The 23,475-nt window shown below is 38.9% G+C and overlaps 1 protein-coding gene across 1 annotated transcript in view; it reads left to right on the top strand.

Moving 5' to 3' along the window:
• LOC124552247 (vacuolar protein sorting-associated protein 13-like) overlaps positions 1-23,475 on the top strand; it is a 494,948-nt gene that overhangs the window by 62,967 nt on the left and 408,506 nt on the right. The window contains exons 15-16 of the mRNA XM_047126529.1: positions 6,783-6,972; positions 17,599-17,678. Coding sequence (XP_046982485.1) covers positions 6,783-6,972; positions 17,599-17,678 — 270 coding nt within the window. The remainder of the gene's footprint in view (positions 1-6,782; positions 6,973-17,598; positions 17,679-23,475) is intronic.

Raw genomic sequence — 23,475 nt, 5'->3', positions numbered from 1 at the left:
GCTTTTTGGGAACAGGGGAAAGGAAGTGAATTAGCTAATAAAGTTAATTTGTGCTGCTGAGTTGTGCCTCATACAGAAAAATAAATCACAAAAATATTCATTAATGGATTGTGATATTTATATGTGCAAAAAACTGTTTTTTCTGTTAAATAAAAAGCTGTACACAATGCATAGTTGTAAAATTTTGTGTATCAGCATGATCCACAATAAGTAACCTTTAATAATTTGGAGAAAAGTTTCCTTTCTTTGCACAAGGGAAAAATGTGAAATTTTCAGTATAAAAATAAGCTACTGTTTGAAGATGAGATTAAGCCCAAAACTAGGTGAAATTGCTTTTAGTGGAATTTCTTATTATTTCTGCTTCTACATTTACACTCTGCAATCCATCCATACTGTGTTGTAGTTGGTACCTTGTGTATCACAACTATTGTCACCTTTTCTTTTATTTATTTACAAGTGAACTTTGGTGAGCACGATCATTGATAAGCTTCTGTAAAGTATCAGAGATCTCTAAATTTACTGTTATGTTTATTTTTTGATATATGTGTGGGATCAAGTGAAATTTTGGTTCAGTTTTCATACAATGTAGATTCTCAAAATTTTAACAGTACAGCCTCATGATACACATAATCTCTTGTAGCATTTGTTACTGAACTTTGTCTAACATCTCTGTGGGGCTGTCATGCTGACTGAACAAGCTCGTGACAAAATTTGCAACAATTCTCTGAGTCTTCCGTATCCTGCCTGATCTCTTACACTCTAAAAGGGCCTAGGTTGATAACCAATATTTGAGAAGTGGTTGTGTTCCCATCTGCCTGGCAGTTTCTCCTGCCTAGGAGTGCAGTTATAGGCACTTAGTTTCTTATAGGGAACTGAACATTGCTGGACAGTGAATACGTTCTGACAATTGAGAATGTATGCGAGATTTGGTATTAAATACAAATTTCCTGCTTTTCACACGCGGTTGCATTCTGTGAGGCTTTCTTGGCACCCACCCAGGCCAGACTAAAATGTTGATTGTCACTCACGTTTCCACCTTCAGTTTACGACCGCTACTGCCAGAGGTTATCAAACAGGCTATGCAGGAATACAGTAGCACCACTGAGGGAGCGAAGTTGCAGGAAGACTGTAGTTTCATCTTCCACAAGGCGTATACATGAGGTGCTGTCCAAAATCTCAGAGAAAATGAATATTTGCAGCCAAACACTTTACAGTACAAACTTTGGCCTCTAAGCACCTCTAGCCGTGTCTTTCAAATGTTAGTGTGCCACGTAGCATTATTTTGAGTGCATTGGTGTGAAAGTTGTTGATTAACTTGTTTTCGTGTGTCTGAATTTTCACATGGCTGACATGCAGAAACAAAGGACCTACTTTGAGTTTTGTTATGCCCCCAAACTGCAGCTCAAACTGACTGCATTCTAAGGGTGGCTCTTGGTCAGCAAGCTTTGTGCCAAGGAGGAAATGTGAGCGGTTTAAACTGTTTAAAAATGATCGGGAGTCTGTGGAGGATGAGGACTGTCTGTCGTCCTGCACATAGTGGTGTAAAATGCCCGAGTTTTTATAAGTTAAGGAAAATGCCCAGGCTGGAATGAGACTGGACGACGTACTGTTGCTGGAATGAGACCGACAGTTTCCTATTCCCAGGAGCTATAAGTAGAAAGCCGTAACCGAAGTGAACTATGAAAGACGTTCCTTAGAATTTGTTCCTCGCTCATTCCGTTCATCTTGATGAACCGTTCCTTTGGACCCATTAGTTTGTGAACGACCCATCTCTACTGTGTAGCACTTCCAGAGGAACACTACAGTGAGGGGATAATATAACTGGAATGTGCTGGATGAAATGTATTGGCATTAGAGAAAATTATGTTGAAAAATAAAACTTCTTTGAAAGCATAAATTGTCATTTTCATGATCAGACAGAGACATTTTCAGACTGCCTTCATATGTCTCACCATGTGAAAGAATCCAGAGTTAGAGCTTTCCTTCACTTGGATCTCCAGGAGGGAAACACATTAAGAGAACAATATATAAGAAAGGATGATGGGAGAATGAGGGAAGGAAAGATAAGAATTGGAACATGGAATGTCCAAGCACTGCTGCAAGCAGGGGAGCTACAAAGTGCGGAATAGGAGGTGAAAAGAAACAGGTTAGAAGTGCTTGGCATATGTGAAATGAGACGGGGAGAGAACAGACAGGTAGGAAATAGAGATTATAAGCTTCTCTCTTCAGTGGAAATAAAGAGTGGTGAAAATGGAGTAGGAATATTGATAGGACAGAAATTGAAAAAGAAAGTGATGAAGGTGAAATATATTGATGGAAGATTAATAATTATATGACTTCTGGGTAGTTTGAAAAATACAGTATTAAATAGGTATACATGCCAACCAACCAACCAGCCAGCACAGATGAAAAGGTGGAAGAATAATATGAGAAAATTCAAAGACTTATTGAGAAAGGAGACAGAAATGTCTGCATTATCATTGTGGGAGAGCTGAATGGAGTGGTGTGTGAAGAAAGAGACAGATGCAGTGGGAAAATTTGGGGTGGGATAAGAAATAAGAGAGGTGAATGGCTTATTATATTTTACAAAGGAAGCTCGCTAGTGGTGGGTAATGCATTATTTGAAAATCATAAAAGGAGACCTTATACATAGATCTCAAATTTGTATAGAGAAAGGTGTCAGTTGGACTACAACCTGACACAAAAAATTTAGGAATTGCCTAAAGAATGCCAACACTTACCCAGGAGCAGACATAAATCCAGACCACAACCTCATAGTGGGAGAAATAAAAGGGAAGTTGAAGAAAGTGTGGAGAGGTGAAGCAAAACAAAGATTAAACTTAGAGATACTGAAGGAGGTAGGTAAGGCTACGGAGTTGGAAGACAGGTTTATGGAAAAAAAAGGGTGAGGTAGGAATGAAGAATGTGTAAATGACAAATTGATAAAAATGAGGGAAGGACTCGTGGACTCTGACAAAGTAGTACTAGGACTTAGTGTCCAGAAGTATCAAGAAAAAATGGGTAATTGAAAATACGTTGAAAAAGGTGGAAGAATGGAGAAAGTGAGAAAATGTGGAAGAGAAAAAGAGGTACAAGAAACTGAATCACGAATCAAGAAGTGAAGGAGCAAGAGAAAGGTGGATGAAAGAATGAAAAAGAAATGCAAGGAAATAGAGAAAATGGAGAGAGGGGGGAAGTATGAAATCGTGTATAGATTGAGGAATATGTGGCACAAGACTGAGGTGGGTGCAGCTTCTTGGAAGTGGAATAAGAAAGGGTGCCAAAGAAGGAGAATTGGAAGGTATGTGGAATTGATAACTTACCAGCAAAAATGTTTAACAGATTGGGAAATGGGAAGGAAACAAATAATCTACTTCAGTAATGAAATGTACAGGAAAGATGAATGGCTTGATAACTGTCTTGCAATGGTTATAATACCACTTGAGAAAGAGAGAAATACAAACAAGTGTGAATAACATAGTACTATCGACCTAATTTCTGGTTTGTATAAAGTATTACTCAGAGTGCTGAATACAAGGCTATATCACAAGTTGGATAGATGGAATTGCAACGAACAATTTGGATTTAGAAGAGGAAAAGGAATGAGATGCTGGTGGCCTGTTAAGAATCATACGGGAAAGATATGCTGGGAAAGAGAGAGAAATTTATGCTGTTTTTATTGAATTGTAAAAAAGCTTTTGTCTCGGTGCAGTGGAACAGGCTGGTGGATTTCAAAGAGGAAATGAGTAGAGTGGAAGGAGAGATGGCTGGTTAGTGGTGTATTGGTGCAAAGAGAACAGACTGTATTGGACTTGCTGATGACATGGTATTAATGGCAGAAAGTGAATAAACTGTAAATAAAATGTTAAATATTGAAATGTAGCATGTGTGGAATATGGGATGAGAATCAGAGCAATGAAAACAGAGTATGGTGATCAGCACAGGAAGGAGAATGGCAAATGTGAAATAGTACAAGTTAATATTAACTCAGTAAGAGCATTTAAATATATTGGAAGTAGGACTTCAGATGTCATGTGGAGGTGAAAACTCACATTGCTATAGTGAATTAGGCATTGTGTAGAAAGATGAGATTTTTATGTGGCAAACTAGATAAAGGTCTGAGGAAAAGGCTTGACAAGTGTGTGTTCTGGAGTGTGGCACACTGTGGCAGACAAGGGCACTGAGATGAGAGGATGAGAAAAGGCTAGAAGCATCTGAGATGTGGGTTTGGAGGAGGATGGAGAAGATAAGCTGAATGGAAAGAGTTAGTAACAAAATGTTGGTGAGAGGGGATGACTGCTGAAACATAAAAAGAGAAAGGAAGAAGAACTGGATGGGACACGCATTGAGGTTGGAGTGCTTGCTAACAGTTGCTTTGGAAGGAGATGACGTCGTCGTCGTCATCGTCGATGTCGATACTGCATTTAATGTATTCAGGTACTGCTTCCTGCGGATAAAGACAAGAGGGTTAAGTATTGTGAGTGGTTGCCTAAAAATGTTTTGCGGTGGCAAGCGTTACTCAAAACTGTATTTTGTAAGTGACGAAGGTTGGTTTCACATTAGTCATTGGCACGGTGACACTTATCACTACTGGCCCACTGAAAACCATCATATTGTCTGTTAAAGTCCTTTTAAAAATAAAAAACAAAAATGGTAGTTCGGTTTGTGGTTTCTGTTAGTTAAATTATTAGTTGAATATTCTTTGAAATCACTGCCAGTGGAGGCTTCTACTCTCAATTCAAGGAACATCAAAGGCAGTCCTGCTTTTTCCAGCAAGGTGAAGCTATGTACCAATGTCTCCTCAGTTACTGCCTCATTCTGTGTAGCATTCACAAAAGAATGCGTTGGACCCACAATGTGGTATGGTATCGGTGTTACATTTCCTGTGTGCAGTATGTAACCCTTTTATATTTGGTGTTAAAATTATCTTTGATCACATTCCTTGATATTTGCTGAGGAGGGACCTGCTTTTCAGTGCCTCCTAGCAACTTCACAGGACTACTACTCCTTAGGCCTGGTTAGGTGCTGAAAGAGAGCATTAATTGTCTTCTGAGCTATTTGAATGTCATAAACAACTGCGCTTTAAACCTTTCTTTTACAACACCACTCATTCACAACAGTCTCGTATACTAAGTGGGTTGACATGTTGTCTGGAACATATGTAGCATGGACAGGATCAAGACGAGAACTAGATCTTAACACAAGCCAATTGGACAGTCCATTTATTATGTTGTCCACTGTAGCTATGACCTTCCCTCTTTTTCTCCTTGTCTTCTAAACGCCTTCAAAGTGTGACACTGAGGAACAAGTGGCCCACAGAGCAGGCACACACTCACTCGCCATTCTGCATTGTAAAGTGATGGGTTCGAGCCATTCTCCTATCTGCACATATCGTAATAATACCTCCCATACTGGAAAGTCCTTACTACTAGATGTCATGAACATTGTTTATTGTTGGGGTAGGTTGGAAGTGGGACATGCCATCCTAAAAATGTCATGTCATATCCCATTACACTTCAACAACTATGCAACCATGTCATTTACTGCACTTGTCTGTTTTTGATTTTTATCTGTAGGGATATTTAAAAGGAAAAATTTTCAAAATTAACACATGCAAAGTTACTGAAGCAGTCAGTCTTACAGTTCTGCATAAAGTGAGTTTGAATGCAATTTCACAATCACGTAAATGGATAGCGCTGTAGGGTGAGCATTATGAACTGTATGTTAGAATTTTTGAAAGTGTTTTCTGATTTAAACAGTTTTCTACAGAGTGTTTCACAATGTTTTGACAGTTTCAAATTTGTATAACACGTGCTAAAAACAAGATACAGCAATGGTGGCACTGTCTGTTAGTTGTGTGGAATGTCAAGTTTTATCCTGTATACAGGTCAATAGTCAAGTCATACTGGTTGAAGCAAGTGTGTGTTTATGGTGGAGTGCTATTTTTGCTACGGGAAATCTGTCATGCGCATGAAATGTGCCTTTCCTAAGCATTTCAAGATTTAGTTGGGAAATCAAATTCCTACTCACGGAACAATATTGAATTCGGTGAGACACTTCCACGAAACTGCCAGTGCATTGAATTGAAAGTCGACCAGCCCTTGCAAAACTGTCAGAACTCCAGAGAACATTAAATGTTGGTGTAGCCATTTACAGACAAGCCCTTGTCATTCGTTACGAAAATGTGCCCAAACACTGAACATTTTACTGGCGTCCACTCGTCGCACAATCCAGTGTGATCTACGTTATCATCCGCACAATTAATGATGAAATTTCCAGGATTCCTCCAGCAGTTACGAAAGATGTGCTGAATAACTGAGTGAAACACCTCGAGTATTGTATAGCTAGGAATGGTTGTCATTTGTCTGATGAAGTATTTCATAAGAGTATAATAGAGGGAAACATTCCACGTGGGGAAATTTATATATAAAAAACAAAGATGCTGGAACTTACCAAATGAGAAAGCGCTGGTATGTTGATAGACACAATTAAAAAACAATGTTTGTGTGTGTTTTTTATTATGTCTATCAACATACCAGCGGTTTTTTTTCATTTGGGAAGTATTTCATAAGTTAACTTAAATCAGTATTGTACCTTTTGTAAAATGTCACCTTTGTTTCACAATTAGTTTGTCTGGTATTCAAATTTGAAATTGCCCAAACATTGTGAAACATGCTATATAACTGACTCTGATAGTGTTGATACTGGGCTGCTTTTATCGTGTATGTTCCGTGGAATGCTTACACACTGAAGTATAGCCTCATTTCCATCTGCGGTTTCAGATACTGGTGGCACTGGCAGGTGAACCGTGGAAAGATATCATAGACAAAAACAACAAGAGCTCGGTGATGCACTTGCTGCACCCGACGACGCTGCAGGTGAACCTGGACAAGTGCCTCATCACCGACGACCCGCGGCTGCCCAAGCTCAAAGTCTCGGCCCAGCTGCCCAGCGTCTCACTCAATGTGACAGGTAATGGCTGCGCTCGTTCACCGAATAGGCAGCAGAGTAGAGTGAGAATAAGTTAACTAAAAATCTAACTAGTAAACTAGTAAACTAAAGAGTTTTTGTAGAATGTAAATACTGCTGGGTTAAAGGAGACCACTCGCTGAAAAGCAGAGGCACCGAGTTGTCGGTAGGGAGAAACAAAAAAGGAAAACATGGTACAAGAGAAGGGAAACGTGCTAGCTTCTGAAGTTAATTTTGACAAGCTAGAGTACGCACGCACGTGCACACACCTACACACCTATATGGTGCTAGTTAGACTGACATTGCCATTGCTACAGCAGAGGAAATCAGTATAAAGTAAAGCCAGTTCTCCTCATCCCGTCCAGTAAGTCTCTCTTGACATGCAGTTCTACGTGACTTCCGAAATCTACCCCTTTTCCTAAACCTCTCCAGTACTTTACCTTCACCCCTCTTCCATCCCCTTCTGCCAGATGGAGCCACTGGCTCCAAAAGCTTGCATAAGTATAACATTATTTTAAGTGGGTGTTCTGCTGCCATTTGGTGAGTAGATTTTTTTTATCTTTCCAATAACAGTACAAAGGCATGGATATTTGTAGGGAAATATACATTGTTGGCTGGAATAGCTGTGCCCAGTATGCAGGGTGAACGTTAATAAAACTAACAAACAGTAGGGATGAATTTCTTGACCGGAAATGAAGGAAAAAAGTCCTACAAGTGTGTGTGTGTGTGTGTGTGTGTGTGTGTGTGTGTGTGCGTGCGTGCGTGCGTGCGTGCGTGCGTGCAGAAATGCAACATTGCCATGGTACATGGCACTGACGAGCGAAAGTTTGTCGGACCACGTGTTGTGTGTTTCTTGTGTGTTGCAGGCTGTGTGAATGATGCAGCATACTGTGAGCAACACGGTGGTCCTGTATTCATGTCAGAAACGAGCCGAGGTAGTATTTGTGTACGGCCGAGCATATGGAAGCAGTCGAGAGGTGGTGTGTCGTGTAGAACCTGGTCCTCCAAATCTGTTGTATGCACAGTCCACCAACTTCCCTGCACGTCAATTTGTCTAAAAGGACATATGATCACACAAATACCCAAAAAGGTCTCGAAATGTTGTGTGATGTGTCTGTGAGGGTACTTCTTTTGGTATAACCGTGCTGCCCCTGATTGTTTCCATCTGCTTAGTCGTACACAAACACCGTCTCCCCTGGTTACCAAAATGAATACTGGACCATTCTGATGCTTATAGTATATTGCATCAATCACAGAGCCTGCAACAGACAAGGAACACACAGCATGTGGTCAGAGGAACTTTCATTTATCAGTACCATATTCTGTGGCAATAATGCGTTTGTGGACACATGTTCATAGGACCTTCTTTTCCTCCATTTTCAGTCAGAAATCTGTCCCTGCAGTTTGTCAGTTTTATTAGTGTCCATCCTGTATATGCAGGGGTATGAGATCCAGTATACTGACAGATGCAGTCAAATAGTATTGCATTTGGTGTCGGTATATAACAAGACATCAACATTCATGTGGTAGAAGGTGGAACTCGGTATAAAGGCAGTCAGCTGAGTGCGTATGTGCCTTTACTTTGGATAGGAAACACACCATTAATGACAGCGCCTGTTACGTACGTAAACCACGATTGTGACATGCCGTACGGAAAAGAGTTATTGTGAGATAAAAAACCAAAAATCAGTGGGTATAAAGAAATTGGAATCTCTGATCATCAAATCACCAAGGAATCGAACCGTTCAGGTACAGTGATTGATGATTTTGTTAGAATGGGTGCACGATATGGGCAGAACCGAAAATGTGGGCTAAGTAGAAAATCATTTGAGGTATCGAAGCAGTTCCTTTTGCACAAAGCGAGTGCCACAAACAGTTATTCTTCTCAAGTTTTTGGTGGTTTACAGTTGTCAGTAGCAGCTAGAGGTGTATGACAAACATCGTATATTTTAGGAATGACTGCAGGAACCTACTGTAACACCCAAACATAAATAGGCTAGATTTGAAGTTTGTTGAAAAACGTATGTTGTGGACTTCAGATTGGGATAAAATGATCTTCAATGATGAGAAGTAGTTTAATTTACATGGCTGGATGCATTTCTGTGTTATTGGCATGATCTGAGAACAGAGCAGCAGCTAAGAATGAGCATCAGTTTTGGTAGTAGAAGCATTATGATTTGGGCAGCCTTCTGCTCTAAAGGTAAATCACTCATTGCTTGGCTAAACACAAACACTTGGACATTGAGGTGTTAGAGACATAACTCACTAGATAGCATGAGGACCTAGGGAGCAAAAGTTTAATGTTCCAGCAAGAGCTACATCTGTGCGTCTTCTAGTGACAACCAGAAAGTGTTTTGAACATAAAAATGTTGATGTCTTACCCTGGCCTGCATGTAGCCCGGATGTGAACCCAATGGAAAACCTGTGGGAAATTGACAAACTGCCTATTGGCTTCTGTCTCGGGTTTTTCGGCTGACGTTCATCTGATGATTTTCCTGACATTTCACCAGCACAAGTGGCTGGCGAACTGTCAGTAAAATCATCAGATGAACGTCGGCCGAAGAACCCGAGACAGAAGCCAATAGGCAGTTTGTCAGCAAGTGGCCACGAAAGCCTTAACAATTTTGGGAAATTCCTTGAAAGGCATGTTGGTTGTAATGGAAGACAATTTCAGACTATATGTGAGCTGAAAAGTGCAATACAAGAAGAGTGGGCGGCAATTTCACTGCAAGAACTATAAACCCTGACAAAATCAATGTCTAACGAGGAGACGGCACGAGCGTGGGGTCGGGGATTTGTCCGAAATTGTGTGGGGTGAAAGAGTACCCCTAACACCTCATGTGGTTAAAATATTAGGACGCACTACCCAGAAAATACCGGGAAAAAATCGATCCAAAGTTTGTTAGGTGCCTTATGAGTATAAAATGATAGTCCATTGCCGAGCCGCTGTCTGTCCAGATGTTTAGGGCTTGGACTCCCGCAGAGGTCTCGGGTTCCATTCCTCCTCTGGCACTTTTTTCTTCTGTTTCATTTTCTTTTGTTATTCCACCAATTATTCAGAAAGTTTCCCAAACCTACGTTATCTTTAACAAATTAGTCACATTATTGAATAAAAATTATTTTCTTTTTGTCCAACAACACAATTCATGGCGGTGGGTTTTCCATTTTTCATTGTAAAGTATATACAGAGAATCATTTGGTTTTTAATTAGAATAACAAATTCGATTAGAAAACATTCAATTTTTATACGTATAATAATTATAAACAAGAACCGCAGTGGTAATTATCGTAAAAACAAACAAATCAATAATTTTTGAGACATCTTGCACAACATATAAAAGCTGATTTTCTACAATCACAGGGTGTTTGCAATAAATCTGTACAAAAATATGCCCCATTAACATTTACGAAAATGTTTTGAGTTTCTGATAATTTTGAGGCAAACCAGGCATATTGAATCATGTCTCGGAGTATTGGTGACGATAACTGATAATGAATAATAGAATGAATTTTTATACAGTCTTCCTGGGAATTAATTTGATGATTCTCCTGTAGCAATGCGCTGCAATTTTGCAAGCAACAGAAGGGGAAAAAAGTGCCGGAGGAGGAATCAAACCCGAGACCTCTGGCGTAAGGCTCCAACTGCTAACCATGTAGGCCAAAAGGCGGCTCGGAAATGGACTAACATTTTATACTCCTAAGGCACCTAAGAAACTTTGGATCGATTTTTCTCGGGATTTTCCGAGTAGTGCGTCCTAATATTTTAACCACGTGAGGTGTTAGGGCTCCTCTTTCACGACACAAAATTTCGGACAAATCCCGGACTCCACGGTTGTGCCGTCTCCTTGTAAGAAATTTTTGAGCTACTTAGGAAGAATGGACGTTGTACAAAGTACTAACAATGCAATAACACTACAGTACACCTGTATATCAGTTTCCATCCATGAAATGCGAAACTAGTATTTTGTTATCGGTATTACAAAAGAAAATGTGTAATTCTATTGTGACTGTTTGTCTTATATGTACCTACTACTTTCATAATAAATTCGATAAAATATGCTATAGACATTGTACTATTACTTTTGTATGAACACTGCCTTTATACTGATTTCCACTACTGTATTTAGTGGACAACCGGCCCACCTGCCACAAAATAGCATTCATTACTGTATTTAGTGGACAACCAGACCATCTGCCATAAAACAGCATTGCCACTGTCAGTCTAGCCGGCACCATGTGGGGGCGTAGGCTTTGTGTTAAACATTTGTACACAGATGCCTCTCACACTCCTAACCACGCCTGCGACAGCATGCGATTGTGTTGCTCTTGATTTGTACACAACAGCACTTGCAGTCTTTGAGGATGGACATTAATGCGCCATCTGATCAGTTACCTCAGCATGTAGTTGATGTTTTTAGAGTATGTGTGTCAGTTTTGTCATACACATAAAGCAATAATTAACAAAACCATTCATGTCTGGAACATTTTAAATATTGTGGTATACAAGTTACGAAGACCCTATGCAATGGAAGACAGTATAGAACAGGATTATGACACTTTAGCAATGGTTTTTGTGGATCTAATTATTCAGAAACATAAATATTAATTTGATTGCTCAACGGAAGTTACATTGGATAGGATAGTGGATGAAGAAAACTGCCTTACAGGTGATAATGGTGTTCAAGGTATTATTGCTAGTGGCAGTGGTGGAAACAGTATTCATCAAAAGGAAGTCAATAGTTATGATGACTATGAACCTTCAACAGAAAAGAAATCCAGTACTGTTAGTATTTTAACAAAATTTTTTGGAAGAACATCTTGAACATGTTTGTGATGTTCATCATACACCTTTATGTGAAGTTGTGACCTAAAGCTCATTACTGAAGAGACATCCATCTATAAAAAGCACATCGAACTTCAAAGTAATACTTGATTATGAGGAGAAGAAAAATGACACAATGAACTTCTATTTTGAGGAAACAAGGCAATCAAAAAATTGGAGATAAAGCGACACTTTCTATCCCTGTCTGATGAGAAATGAAAGATTGGCAAAGAACAAGAGATATTGGGCCTACAAAGTTTAAATATTTTGTACCTTTCATAGCACATCTCAAGAAAGAATACAGAATGTGCTGTAGACACAGTACTGCTTTTGTAAGAGCCAGATATGTACAGGAAGACAAAGGTATTCGCCAGTCTGCGGCCTGTTTTGTCGAAGAAGTAAACCAGAAAACTGTAAGTTTCCTGATACAGCCACACTGCATTTGGGACACTGATCAAAGTGATTTTAATTATGAACTAATTTCTGGTGTGACACTATCTAAAAGGGGGGGGGGGAGGGGGAGACCAACATTTGCCTTGGTCCATTGTGCACACAATATAATTCATAATTATGCTATAGATTTTGAATTTTCAGTGAATGGACCCCTAAAAAAAACCTGTATATTTGTCTTCAGGAAAAATCTTTTGGCCTGAAAGTCAAAAAGGCTGTTGAAGACAGTGTTCCATCAAACATACATTACAAATTTAAAATCTTTTTTTATGACTACTGTTAATGACAGTGTCGCAAATAACCAGAAGTGCTTATTGTTTTGTGATCTTAGGAGTGTTCACAAGTACACAACAAGAGTAAATGATTCATTTGCGGGGAAAGACACTGAATGCATGGTCAGTCCACCAAAAACAATTAAATACATTCAGCCTATTTCTTCCAGAAATATAAAATGTATGCAAGAAGAATAACACACTATTAGGACTCTCTGCAGTAACTTCTACACTGAATTAGGAAATAGAATTTTCATAATGAAAATAAGTCCTGTGATTTTTAACCATCCGTCTGTTTCAGTATATCAGCCTATGTTTCAATATTCCTGGCAAGTGGCTTTATACAGTACTCCCACACATTTTGTGCATTCGAGAATATGATTCAAGTGGCGTTTGATTTTGCAGCTCAAGGATGTGATTCTGAGGACTGACCAGACATCAATTTCACCAAGTGTACCTATTGTGATTCTGCACATTGTTTCATGCATTTTGCTGACAAACCTTATGTACATTTTTAAAGTCTGATATGGGGCAAACTAACAATATCACAGTATAATACTTTCGCCATTCTCGTCACAATGTTATGTAGAGCTTCTACATGAAATTGTAATGCTGAATTCCTGGTCCTGCTGAGAGGCTTCCCTTGCAAGTGTTTCTCTGTTCAAGCCAACAGCCTTTCCAGAATTCCAAAGACGGTTTTATTTGAATGGTTCTAAGCAGGTAATGCTTTACCTTCTGTGGGAAACGGCTCTGCTACCAGGTGAAGTGTTATTGGTTTAACTGTAAAGTCTAAACAAGTAACACCCTTTTCCAAAAAGAATAGCATTAGAAAATAGTGTGCTGACAGTGTAACCGTGAACTCAGAAAAAGAATGGAAAAAGGTCATTCAGTAATACAAAAAAATTGCAAGCATTTTTGTGTGCAGCTCAAAAATCTGAAAACGGAAACTATGAAGGGCTGTTCAACAATGTGCATGAAATGTTGGAGGTACCGGCAAAGAGGAGATAACTGTTTTGTTCGAAATCTCTATCGAATGGAAGAAGAAGACAACAATAGCAGGAACCACGGAAATAAGATAAAACTGGGAAAGAAACACCATAAACGGCATGAAGAATCAATAAACAGGAAGAACACTGTTTCAGAACTCACATGCTCAATCTAAAAGACATCAAAGTAGAAAAAAATGAAGAAAAGAGAAATAGGAACAAAATGGACAGAAGAAGGAAACAGAGAACATGGTGAGAAGATGAAGTACTGGGGAAAAACAGAGAACAGTGAGAGAATTGAGGTACTGAAGTAGATCTGTGATACCATTTTTTTACTACAGTGATTAACAACAACAACTACTACTATAATAATAATAAGCAAACTGGACACAGTACATTAAGGAAACATAATGACAGTCTTGTAAATGAAATTTTTAATTATATATTCATCAATGACAGTCCATGTGCTGGCCTACCTGGATGTGGTATATAGGCAGTTTCCACACCCACCTATGTGGGTTAGACACAGGCAGGCAGGGTACACAGGTTTCTCCCTGCAGGGAGTCTGGCAGTACCATTAAAATAAGAGGTTGGTTTGAAAAGTTCTTGGAATGGGATAGAAAAAAATACTTGCATCACTGAAACTTTTTTATTTTTTAATTTAGTCTCCTTGTAGATTAATGCACTTGGCCCAATGATGTCCCAGTGCCTTGATCCCATCTTGAAAATCTCCAGGTCTGCAAAATAGTTATCAACTCTGGCTATCAATTCATCATTTGAAGTGAATCTTCATCCAACAAAAAAAATGTTCAGTTTTGGGAAGAGATGGAAGTCTGACGGGGTCGTATTAGGTGAATAAGGTGGGTGTGGCAACAATTCATACCTTAGTTCATGTAATTTTGCCATGGCGACGACATGTGTGCACGTGCAGGAGGTTAGCATAGTATTCTCCTGTAATTATTTGCTAAGTGAGGAGATAATCGGCAAACAGAATCCCCTTCGCATCCCACAACACTGATGCCATAACCTTTCCCGCTGAAGGAATTGTCTTCACATTCTTTGGTGGTGAAGAATCACCATGTTTCTACTGCTCTAACTGTTGTTTTGTCTCTGAGGTGTAGTAGTGCATCCAAGTTTCATCTGTTGTCACAAACCAGCACAAAAAAACTTGTTCGTTTCTCCTAAAACGGGCCAGACATTGTTCTGATATGTCCATTCTCATGTGGTTTTGATCCAGCATCAAGAGTCATGGCTCCCATCTTGCAGATAATTTTTTCATTTCTAATTCTACAGTTAAAATGTGATATACCCCTTCAGATAACATCTGGCAAGTGTGAGCAATTTCACGCACTTTCAGTTGGCGATCCTCCGTGACCATTATGTGCACTTTTGCAATGATCTCTGGAGGAGTGACACATCTTGGCCGACCACTGTATTCTGGAAATTGGTATGAATGTCCTTTGCTTTCACACCTTTCTTTATGAAGTACTTAATCACTGCTCAAATCTTGATATCCCCCGCCCCCCTCCCGTCTTTGCAAATCACTACTCAGGAACAACAACAGAGCCACGTCACTGCCACAGCTCTCTTCCAAAAGCACTGATTTGGCATGTGTTTACAGGCAACAGTCCAATGAATATAACATGAACAACTCGCTGCAGTAGTGCTGACCTCTTGTGGTGATTCAAAGAACTTTTCAAACCACCCTCGTACCTTTAGTAGTAGTGACCCCATCATAATAGTAGCCGTGATGTGGCTCACTCTACATGGAAACTGGAGAAGTACCATATCAATCTCAACCCAATATTGGCTGGCTCCAGGGTATTGGAAATGAAGAAAGAAATTTCAGCCTATTTCACACATATAGTATCATTGTCATTTCGTAATTTTTAGTACGTCATCATGAGTTGATATGTTTAAAAAGAAGAAAAAAGCTGTCACAAAATACTTTGAAATTAAATCACGAAGTGGAACCAACTCCTATACGGTGTGTTAACTGTAAGACGGCAGAGATGTGAGGGGAGTGCGGGGAGAGGACGAAGCAAGCATTGGTTGGCGAGGGGAGGGGAGAAAGGGGGGGGGGGGGAAGCAAGGCACGCCTACCAGTTGCAGTGCTGGCACTACAAATATTGCGCGTCATGTTTACACGAAAGCAGACCTAAAAACAAAGATGATGTGACTTACCAAACAAAAGCGCTGGCACGTCAATAGACACACAAACAAACACAAATATACGCACAAAATTCTGGCTTTCGCAACCAACGGTTGCTTCGTCAGGAAAGAGGGAAGGAGAGGGAAAGACGAAAGGATGTGGGTTTTAAAGGAGAGGGTAAGGAGTCATTCCAATCCTGGGAGCGGAAAGACTTACCTTAGGCAGGAAAAAAGGACGGGTATACACTCGCGCGCGCGCGCACACACACACACACTCTATCCACACATATACAGACACACACACACACACACACACACACACACACATATCTCTCTCTCTCTCTCTCTCTCTCTCTCTCTCTCTCTCTCTCTCTCTCTCTCTGTGTGTGTGTGTGTGTGTGTGTGTGTGTGTGTGTGTGTGTGTGTGTGTGTGTGTACTATGTGCTCACAAACCATTCGTCCGATTGCAATGAAACTTTGGTGAAACTAACCATAGGCCTACCGGTAGGGGTTGTTGGCGACTCCCGGGATGGACCAGTAACTGCCTCATCACTCATTTTGATAATGTTTAGCAGAACTACACAGTAAAAACACGCAGAACAGTACAGCGCAAATACAATAACAAAGCAGACGACAATGGCTACCTTGTACAACACAGTTAGCTACATAATGTTGGCAGCAGTCGAAACTGCGTGCCTACCGAAGCCTCCCGACGTTTACCAACTTCTACCGATTCAGGACTAGGGAGAGGTCTGCCATCTAAAAGTTTACACACTGTACACAACTACACGCACTTGAGTTCATTATTTTTTTACAAATATTTAGGACGTATTCCAGTATCGGGTGAAGGATTCTGAGGTTTGCAATTCCCCCATAATATGTTGTGTGCCACTACACACTGGAAGCAGCTACATGAGGAGTAGCAGATGCTCGTCTTCCTTTTTTAGCTTAGAAATTAATGCAACATAAAGTTTAAGAAACATTCCATGATGTTAGATATGTAATTGTTTCTAAGATGTAGAATTTGTCACATAGGTATGTCATAAGGTGCAAAATCTGACAGCCTGCTAAAGTGTTAGACATCCTGTCTACTGATAAAACATTTTCTATGATATGTTCTGTCCCCTCCCCCACAGGTTTGTGTAAATAATGTGAAGTGGAAGAACAACTTTTTTTTTTTAATAAACTGTATCATCTGACAGGCAGATAATTTCTAACATTTTTCTTCACATTATGCTACAGAGTATGATCAACTCACTGTTGCTGGTTGTTAGCTTATAGATCACAGTGACTGAAAATATGCATTGAGTGTCAAAGACAGTACTGTTTTGTCTCAGTTCTCATTAACTCTGCACAATATGTAGAAGAGACATAGTTTTGTGGGTAAACTGAATTACGATTATGGTAAATATGTTGAAATATCAAAATACAAATATTTCCCTGCTACCAGTTAGAAGGAAAGTACAACAGTGTGTGTAACTCCACATATTCGTGGAATGTGTGTTGTAGGAAGAATCGGCAGCAAGCTACTTTCTATCTCATACATTTAACAAAATGGCCACAACAGTGAATTTAGATGAATGCGACTTCATACAGAATGTGCGGACAGCTGAACCATTTTACAATAGAATAGCAGATAGGGGGAGGGAGGTGTATTAATTATGGCATGTGATGTACCCTCTACCAAATGCTACGAACTGACTTCTGGGCTATAAATGTACATGTGGATGTTTAAAATTCAACGATTTTTTTTTTCTTTCCTTCTGCTCTAAATTCAGAACCTGCTTTTCATGAATTTGTTGTGTTATTTTCTATTTTTCACCTTCATTTATTCAGAATTTAAATATTGACTCCCATATATGCAGTGATTTTTGCCCTGTTTATTTTGGTTAGCTCTACATGAAGCTCTTACTTTTTGCCTTGTGTGACTACTTTGTTTTTTGCCTAGATATGCGACTTCTTCACTTGATGGCAATTTTTGCGAGTATCCCATTTCCCACCGAAGAAGAGATACCTGCCCCGATCCAGGTATATTCATTCATTCAGATGCATGTTTTTAAAATAGTGCATGCTCTTGAAGTATTGTCATTTATTGTCAGTTCATTTTGTGTAAAATATAAGTGAAACCCTGCTCCAAGTATGTAATTAATATTATAGATATGCTGATGACACAAAATGCTATGACTACCTTTGTAGTACCTTGCCATACTGTAATAAATCTGACTTGTGTAAAGAAATGTGGACATCACAAGTCGCACTCATGGGAACTGTGTGTCAGATATGGCTTTATTCAGTATGTACATTACCCAAAAACCAACTCACAGTCAGAGAAAGAAACCATATGTTGATTACCGACTAAATATAGCAGAGGTAATGTTAAAAAATGTTAAGATTGTTGGACTACAGAAAGTGTGGAAAACCATCCCTGGGTGAAATGCCTCTCTAACTCCAGGTACAATATTGAACCCATTTCCAAAAAAATATTAGTCTGATGCCAAAAAAAAAAAAAAAATCAACAAGGACGTGCAAAGTGTGCATGAAGCACAAAGCAAGAACTGAAACTATGTGGGAATGTACAAGGTGTAAAGCACGTTACATCTACCACAAGGCCATGTAGGACTACCAAATTTGAGTTTTAGGTATCTTCCTATTAGAAATTTGTTCAAGGGGAGTATTTCTTCTTGTAATTACTTTTTTGTTGACCGTATCTACACTTAAGCATCATGTTATTACACTCCTTCTGAAGAGGTCATACCTGAAGACACTCAAGATTGTAATTTCTATTAAAGAGTTGCTTGTGTGTAAAAATTTATATTTTAAAGTGTTGTTTGAAATATTGTTTGGCAAAAATATGTATTAGATGGAACAAGAATTAAATTAGTGCTAACACCTACAAGAGCAGTGTCACATGAAACAAATAAACATCTGGCTATGTAGCACATATTCACAGGTCAGCTTCCACTTTTGGAACACAACACAGGAGCAAATCTGCATGCATGGATTCAACAAGTCCTAGGTATGTTTCCAGAGGTATGTGCAATCACATTTCTCTGCACACATCAAGCAGTTCCCATGAATTATGTGCTGGTGATTTGTGGGCATGGAGGTAGTGCTCAATAATGCTACAGATGTGTTCCATTGGGTTCAGACTGGACAAGTTTGATGGCAAAGACATCAACACGAGCTCACAGTAGTGCTCCTCAAAGCACTGTAAGCAGATTGTGGCCACGACATGGACAGCTATCTTGCTGGAAGATACCGTCACCACAGGGGAAGACATTAGTCATGAAGGGATGCAGATGGTCTGCAATAGCATTTACCTAGTGCAAAGCTTAAAAATTATTCCATTTGAAGTTGGTGTAGTGGTACAGCAACCAAATTATTGCTGCTATTTAAAGAACAGTTGTAGGTTGCACAATCTTTTTTATCTATTCAAGAATGATGCATTTCGCCCAGAGAGGGCATCATCAGATGACCTGAAAATATAACACGAGGATGACATTACAATTAATCTGGCATGATTCTAACCTGGACTGCTATAAAAGCAAAATAAGCTGCAAACACCAACTGAATAAAATCGCAAAAAGAAACATAACGACACTTTCATTAGAATATGAAAAATTTCCTGCAAAAAAGCATCTGTGTTATGAAGATATGATGCTGAATAAAATGTTCTAAAAGGCAACCTGTACAGAAAAAATTAAAAAATTAATTGATAAAAGCTCTGGTATCAGGCATGAGTAGAGAATGAAGGAGAAACTATGCGGGTTACCTCACGAGGTGATGACAGCAGTGAAGAACAATACCATGTGCACGAACTGTAAACATAACCACACATTAGAATGGCACTGGAGTCCTGTCTGCATTCACATACAAGGGCTGTTCAGTAATTAAGGTGACTTTGCAAATTATGCGGGCAGTGTACATTCGATTATTGGCCCCCCCCCCCTTTTTTTTTTGTTATTTTGGAACACATGTCCTGAGCATATGTTCACAGTTTGTGTACAGCATACTTCGTTAGTTTTTGACAGATAGAAAGGTTAGACATGTTTTAGTGTGCTCGGCGATTTTCGATTATTATAAGAAAATGGAGCAAAGTATTTGCATCAAATGTTGTGTAAAACATGGAATCAAGTGCTCTAAAACACGTTAAATATTGACAGTGGCATATGGTGAGTCTGCTCTAAGTAAAAAATGTTTACAAGTGGTACAAACTTTTCCAAGATGGTTGAGAAGATGTCAATGACGAACCTCGCTCTATACGTCCCAGCACACCAACAACAGGTGATAACATCAAAGCTGTGAAGAAAATTGTTTTGGAAAATTGTCGAGTTACTGTAAGAGAAATTGCTGAGGATGGTGGCACATAGGTCGGCTCGTGTCATGTAATTTTTTTTTGATGTTTTGGGCACGAGACGTGTATCAATGAAGTTTGTTCCAAAACTTCTTAATTTTGATCAGAAGAACCGTCGCATGAGGCTTTAATGATGTCGGTGATGATCCCGATTTGCTCTTAAGGGTCAGAACTGGTGACAAAACATGGGTTTTTGCTTATGATGTCGAAACTTAATCATCCCAATGGAAGCATCCTGGAGAGCCAAGACTAAAAAAGCATCCAAGTTCGATCAAATGTCAAAGTTTTGCTCACTGTTTTTTTTCCAATGGCGTAGTGCATCATGCATTTTTGCCTCAAGGTTGTACAGTCAATAAGGAATATTACCTTGACATTATGTGCCATTTGTGGGAAGCAATATCCAAAAAATGTCCGAAATTGTGGAAAAATAATTCATGGCTTCTGCATCACGACAATGCACCTGCTCATTCGTCATTACATGTGAGAGATTTTTTGGCTGAAAACAACACAATCATCATGCCTCAGCCACTATAGTCACAGGATTTGGCCCCCTATGAATTCTTCCTGAGGCCAAAACTGAAGAGACATGCGAAGGGACGAAGATTTCCAACAATTGAGGAAATAAAAACTGCATTGATGGAAGTACTCAAGGCTGTACCAAAAAGTGCTTATGAGAAGTGCTTCGATGATTTGAAGAAGCGTTGGCACAAATGTATTGTATCTGAAGGGGATTACTTTGAAGGAGACAACATGAATATTGATGACTGAATAAATATTTTTTCATAAAAATATGAAGTCACCTTACTTTTTGAACGCACTTTGTAGTGCGTTTGTATGTATGCACTATGTGAATACGGACATACGTGCGGCTCTGCTATTAGCAGAGAGTGGGGCTTTCGGGTAGTGTCTACCAAATAACTTCCCATTGTGCAAATTAAATTATGCCTTCAGAAGAAAATTTTATCTGGTATGTTGGCTGTTTGCTGTAGAGATGTAGTCTTTTTGTGTAGGGACATAATTTCATAACATCATCGAGGTATCGGCAAGAGTTATTTTTCAACTTTGTGTTCCTTCTTTGATCTCAAGTTTTGACCCTTCGGGACAGCCACTAAGCACATTTGCACATGCAGACTGTGGTACATGACCAATTTAAAGTATGAAAATAGTTTTAAATAGTTACAGATGCAGATAGTCTGGATGCTGTGCATCAGAAAAATAGCAGAAACGGTTAAGAGAAAGTAGGTCACTCATTTGCAAATCTGTCAATTCTGTGACAACCAAATATCACTTAAGCTCTTAGTCTGTGTGTCAGATAATGTCAGAGCAGTGCAGTATGTGTGGCATTGATTTTGCAATATTTAATGATTATAGCATTAACTGTATCACACTTTGTAGGAACACAAGGAAAATTGTCACATCATAATAAATTTCATTTTTGTTGCAAAGATAGAAAACGAATAAGTTGAAAGACATTTTTTCTTTTATATAAGTTTATTTCCTGAATTTCTTCAAGTTTGCTTTCACCTTTCAATTCCAAAATAAAAGACTACACTTTCTTACATTTTGTAAAATGTTTGTATGTTTACTGTCCATTGCTATAATTAAGGATTGTATTAACTCTTGAGGTATATCATTCCAATTGTTTATTTGGTAAATCTTAATGTTTATGGCCTAATTTACACATCAATTTCCAGTTCTTTTCAAAAAGTAAATAAAACTATTCATAAATAAATGCACTCCATTGCAAAATACTTCCCTTCTTGAATAATTGCTTTGTACCTGCTGTTTGTATGTTTTCCCGAAACAGAAAATAGCATCATCAAAAAACAGTACATCGCTACTACGAATTCAGACTATTTCCTTTGACAAACAAGAGAGTACAAACTCATTTTGTGACACACATTACACAAACTCAGATAAACTAAAATTATTTTGTCTGGTATAAATTGTTTTGCATCAGACAAAATGCTTTTAGTTCATATTAGTTTATGGAACAATTAAATGAACATAGGATTGAAGTTGATTTGATTATAATGTATTAGTGACTCATCATTGTACAGTTTTTCCTCCTGTGAAGATGGTTGTTTAAGTAGAACCAGTAGAGAGTAAGGGTATAGTGTATTTATGGAGTATAAGATGCTAAGACTATGTCACACCATAATTTTTAAGCAGTTTTTTTAAAGTAACATTTTTATCATTTTTATTATTAGATTGCAAAGCCAAACCACAAAAAATCTTAGTTTATAAAACTGAACTGACATTTGAAATACCTGAAAACCATCATCGTCGTTGTCCTTCTCTCACTCTAAGCCATGACTGTTTCATCCACTGACACGATTGTTTGATTGTAGGTCATTTTAATGCTCCCTTCAGTGTGAATTCGTGTTGGGATTCATCTGTCATCCATTTGTTCCATTCCGTTCTCGTATACACTCTAGTGGTTTGTTTATTGAGACATAAAGAGGTTGCAGTTGTGAAGCAAGTCCTCCCAGAATAACAGCAAGCTCTGTATTTCCCTGCCTTAGTTTCTCTTTCACAGAATTTTTCAAATGACTACTAAACTGACATAGCACGAGAAGAGAGAGAACTATTCTTCAATAAAGCACCTTTCCCTCTCTCTCTCTCTCTCTCTCTCTCTCTCTCTCTCTCTCTCACTCTGTTAATCCACAATTTCATACTAGCCTTGTCCATCCAGCCCTTGTCATGTACATGAACACCACCATCTGGCAGTGTGGTACCAGTTCGTGCTTGAAAATGATCATTGGATTAAGTTTAGCACCATCAGCACAACATGAAGTGTGGTGCATTCTTTCATGGCTGCTTATTTTTATAGTTACAATTTTAGCATCTTTCATGGCAACAGTTCTGTTGCTCTGCAGATCAAATGTCACAGGAGTTTCATCCATATTAGCTATTTGGCTTAGTTCCACTTTTTTTTCCCCCCCGAATTGGAGTAATAAAATGAGGGAAAGATAATATTTTATCTTCATAGTCTTGCGGCATTTTCAGAGATATTTTGGTTCTGGTTCGCGTGCTAAGTCCAGACCCTTCATAAACCTGCAGCTCCAACCAACTCCACCCTTAAAGTTTGTTAACTTCCACTGTAGTGCTAAGTTGTGAGCTTGTATTTGAATAATTTTTGTATTAATTCCAGAGCCATTTTGATAGCATCCTTGAATCCATTTCAATATGTCACCTTCTAGTTTTGACCATTTTGAATTCAGTCCTCATTTAGTATCCCTCGTTTTTTCAGTTCTTCTTTACTAGTCCTCCAATCGCGAATGGTTTTTTTATAATGAAACAAGCTACTAGCAAAAATATTGTACTGTTACTGATAAAACAAATTTCTTTCAGTTCACTGGCAGCATAGACTGCAATGACACATCGTAGGTTAGATAGTGCTCTGTGTTTGTGATGGTGGGATGGTAAGGAGGCAGTTTTACCAACCTTGTGAATCCCCGCAACCTGTGT

The sequence above is a fragment of the Schistocerca americana genome, chromosome 10 (genome assembly GCF_021461395.2).
Source record: "Schistocerca americana isolate TAMUIC-IGC-003095 chromosome 10, iqSchAmer2.1, whole genome shotgun sequence".
In the NCBI taxonomy this organism is placed as follows: domain Eukaryota; kingdom Metazoa; phylum Arthropoda; class Insecta; order Orthoptera; family Acrididae; genus Schistocerca; species Schistocerca americana.
The sequence above is the reverse complement of the archived record's forward strand: the minus strand, read 5'-3'. Positions and strand labels throughout refer to the sequence as shown.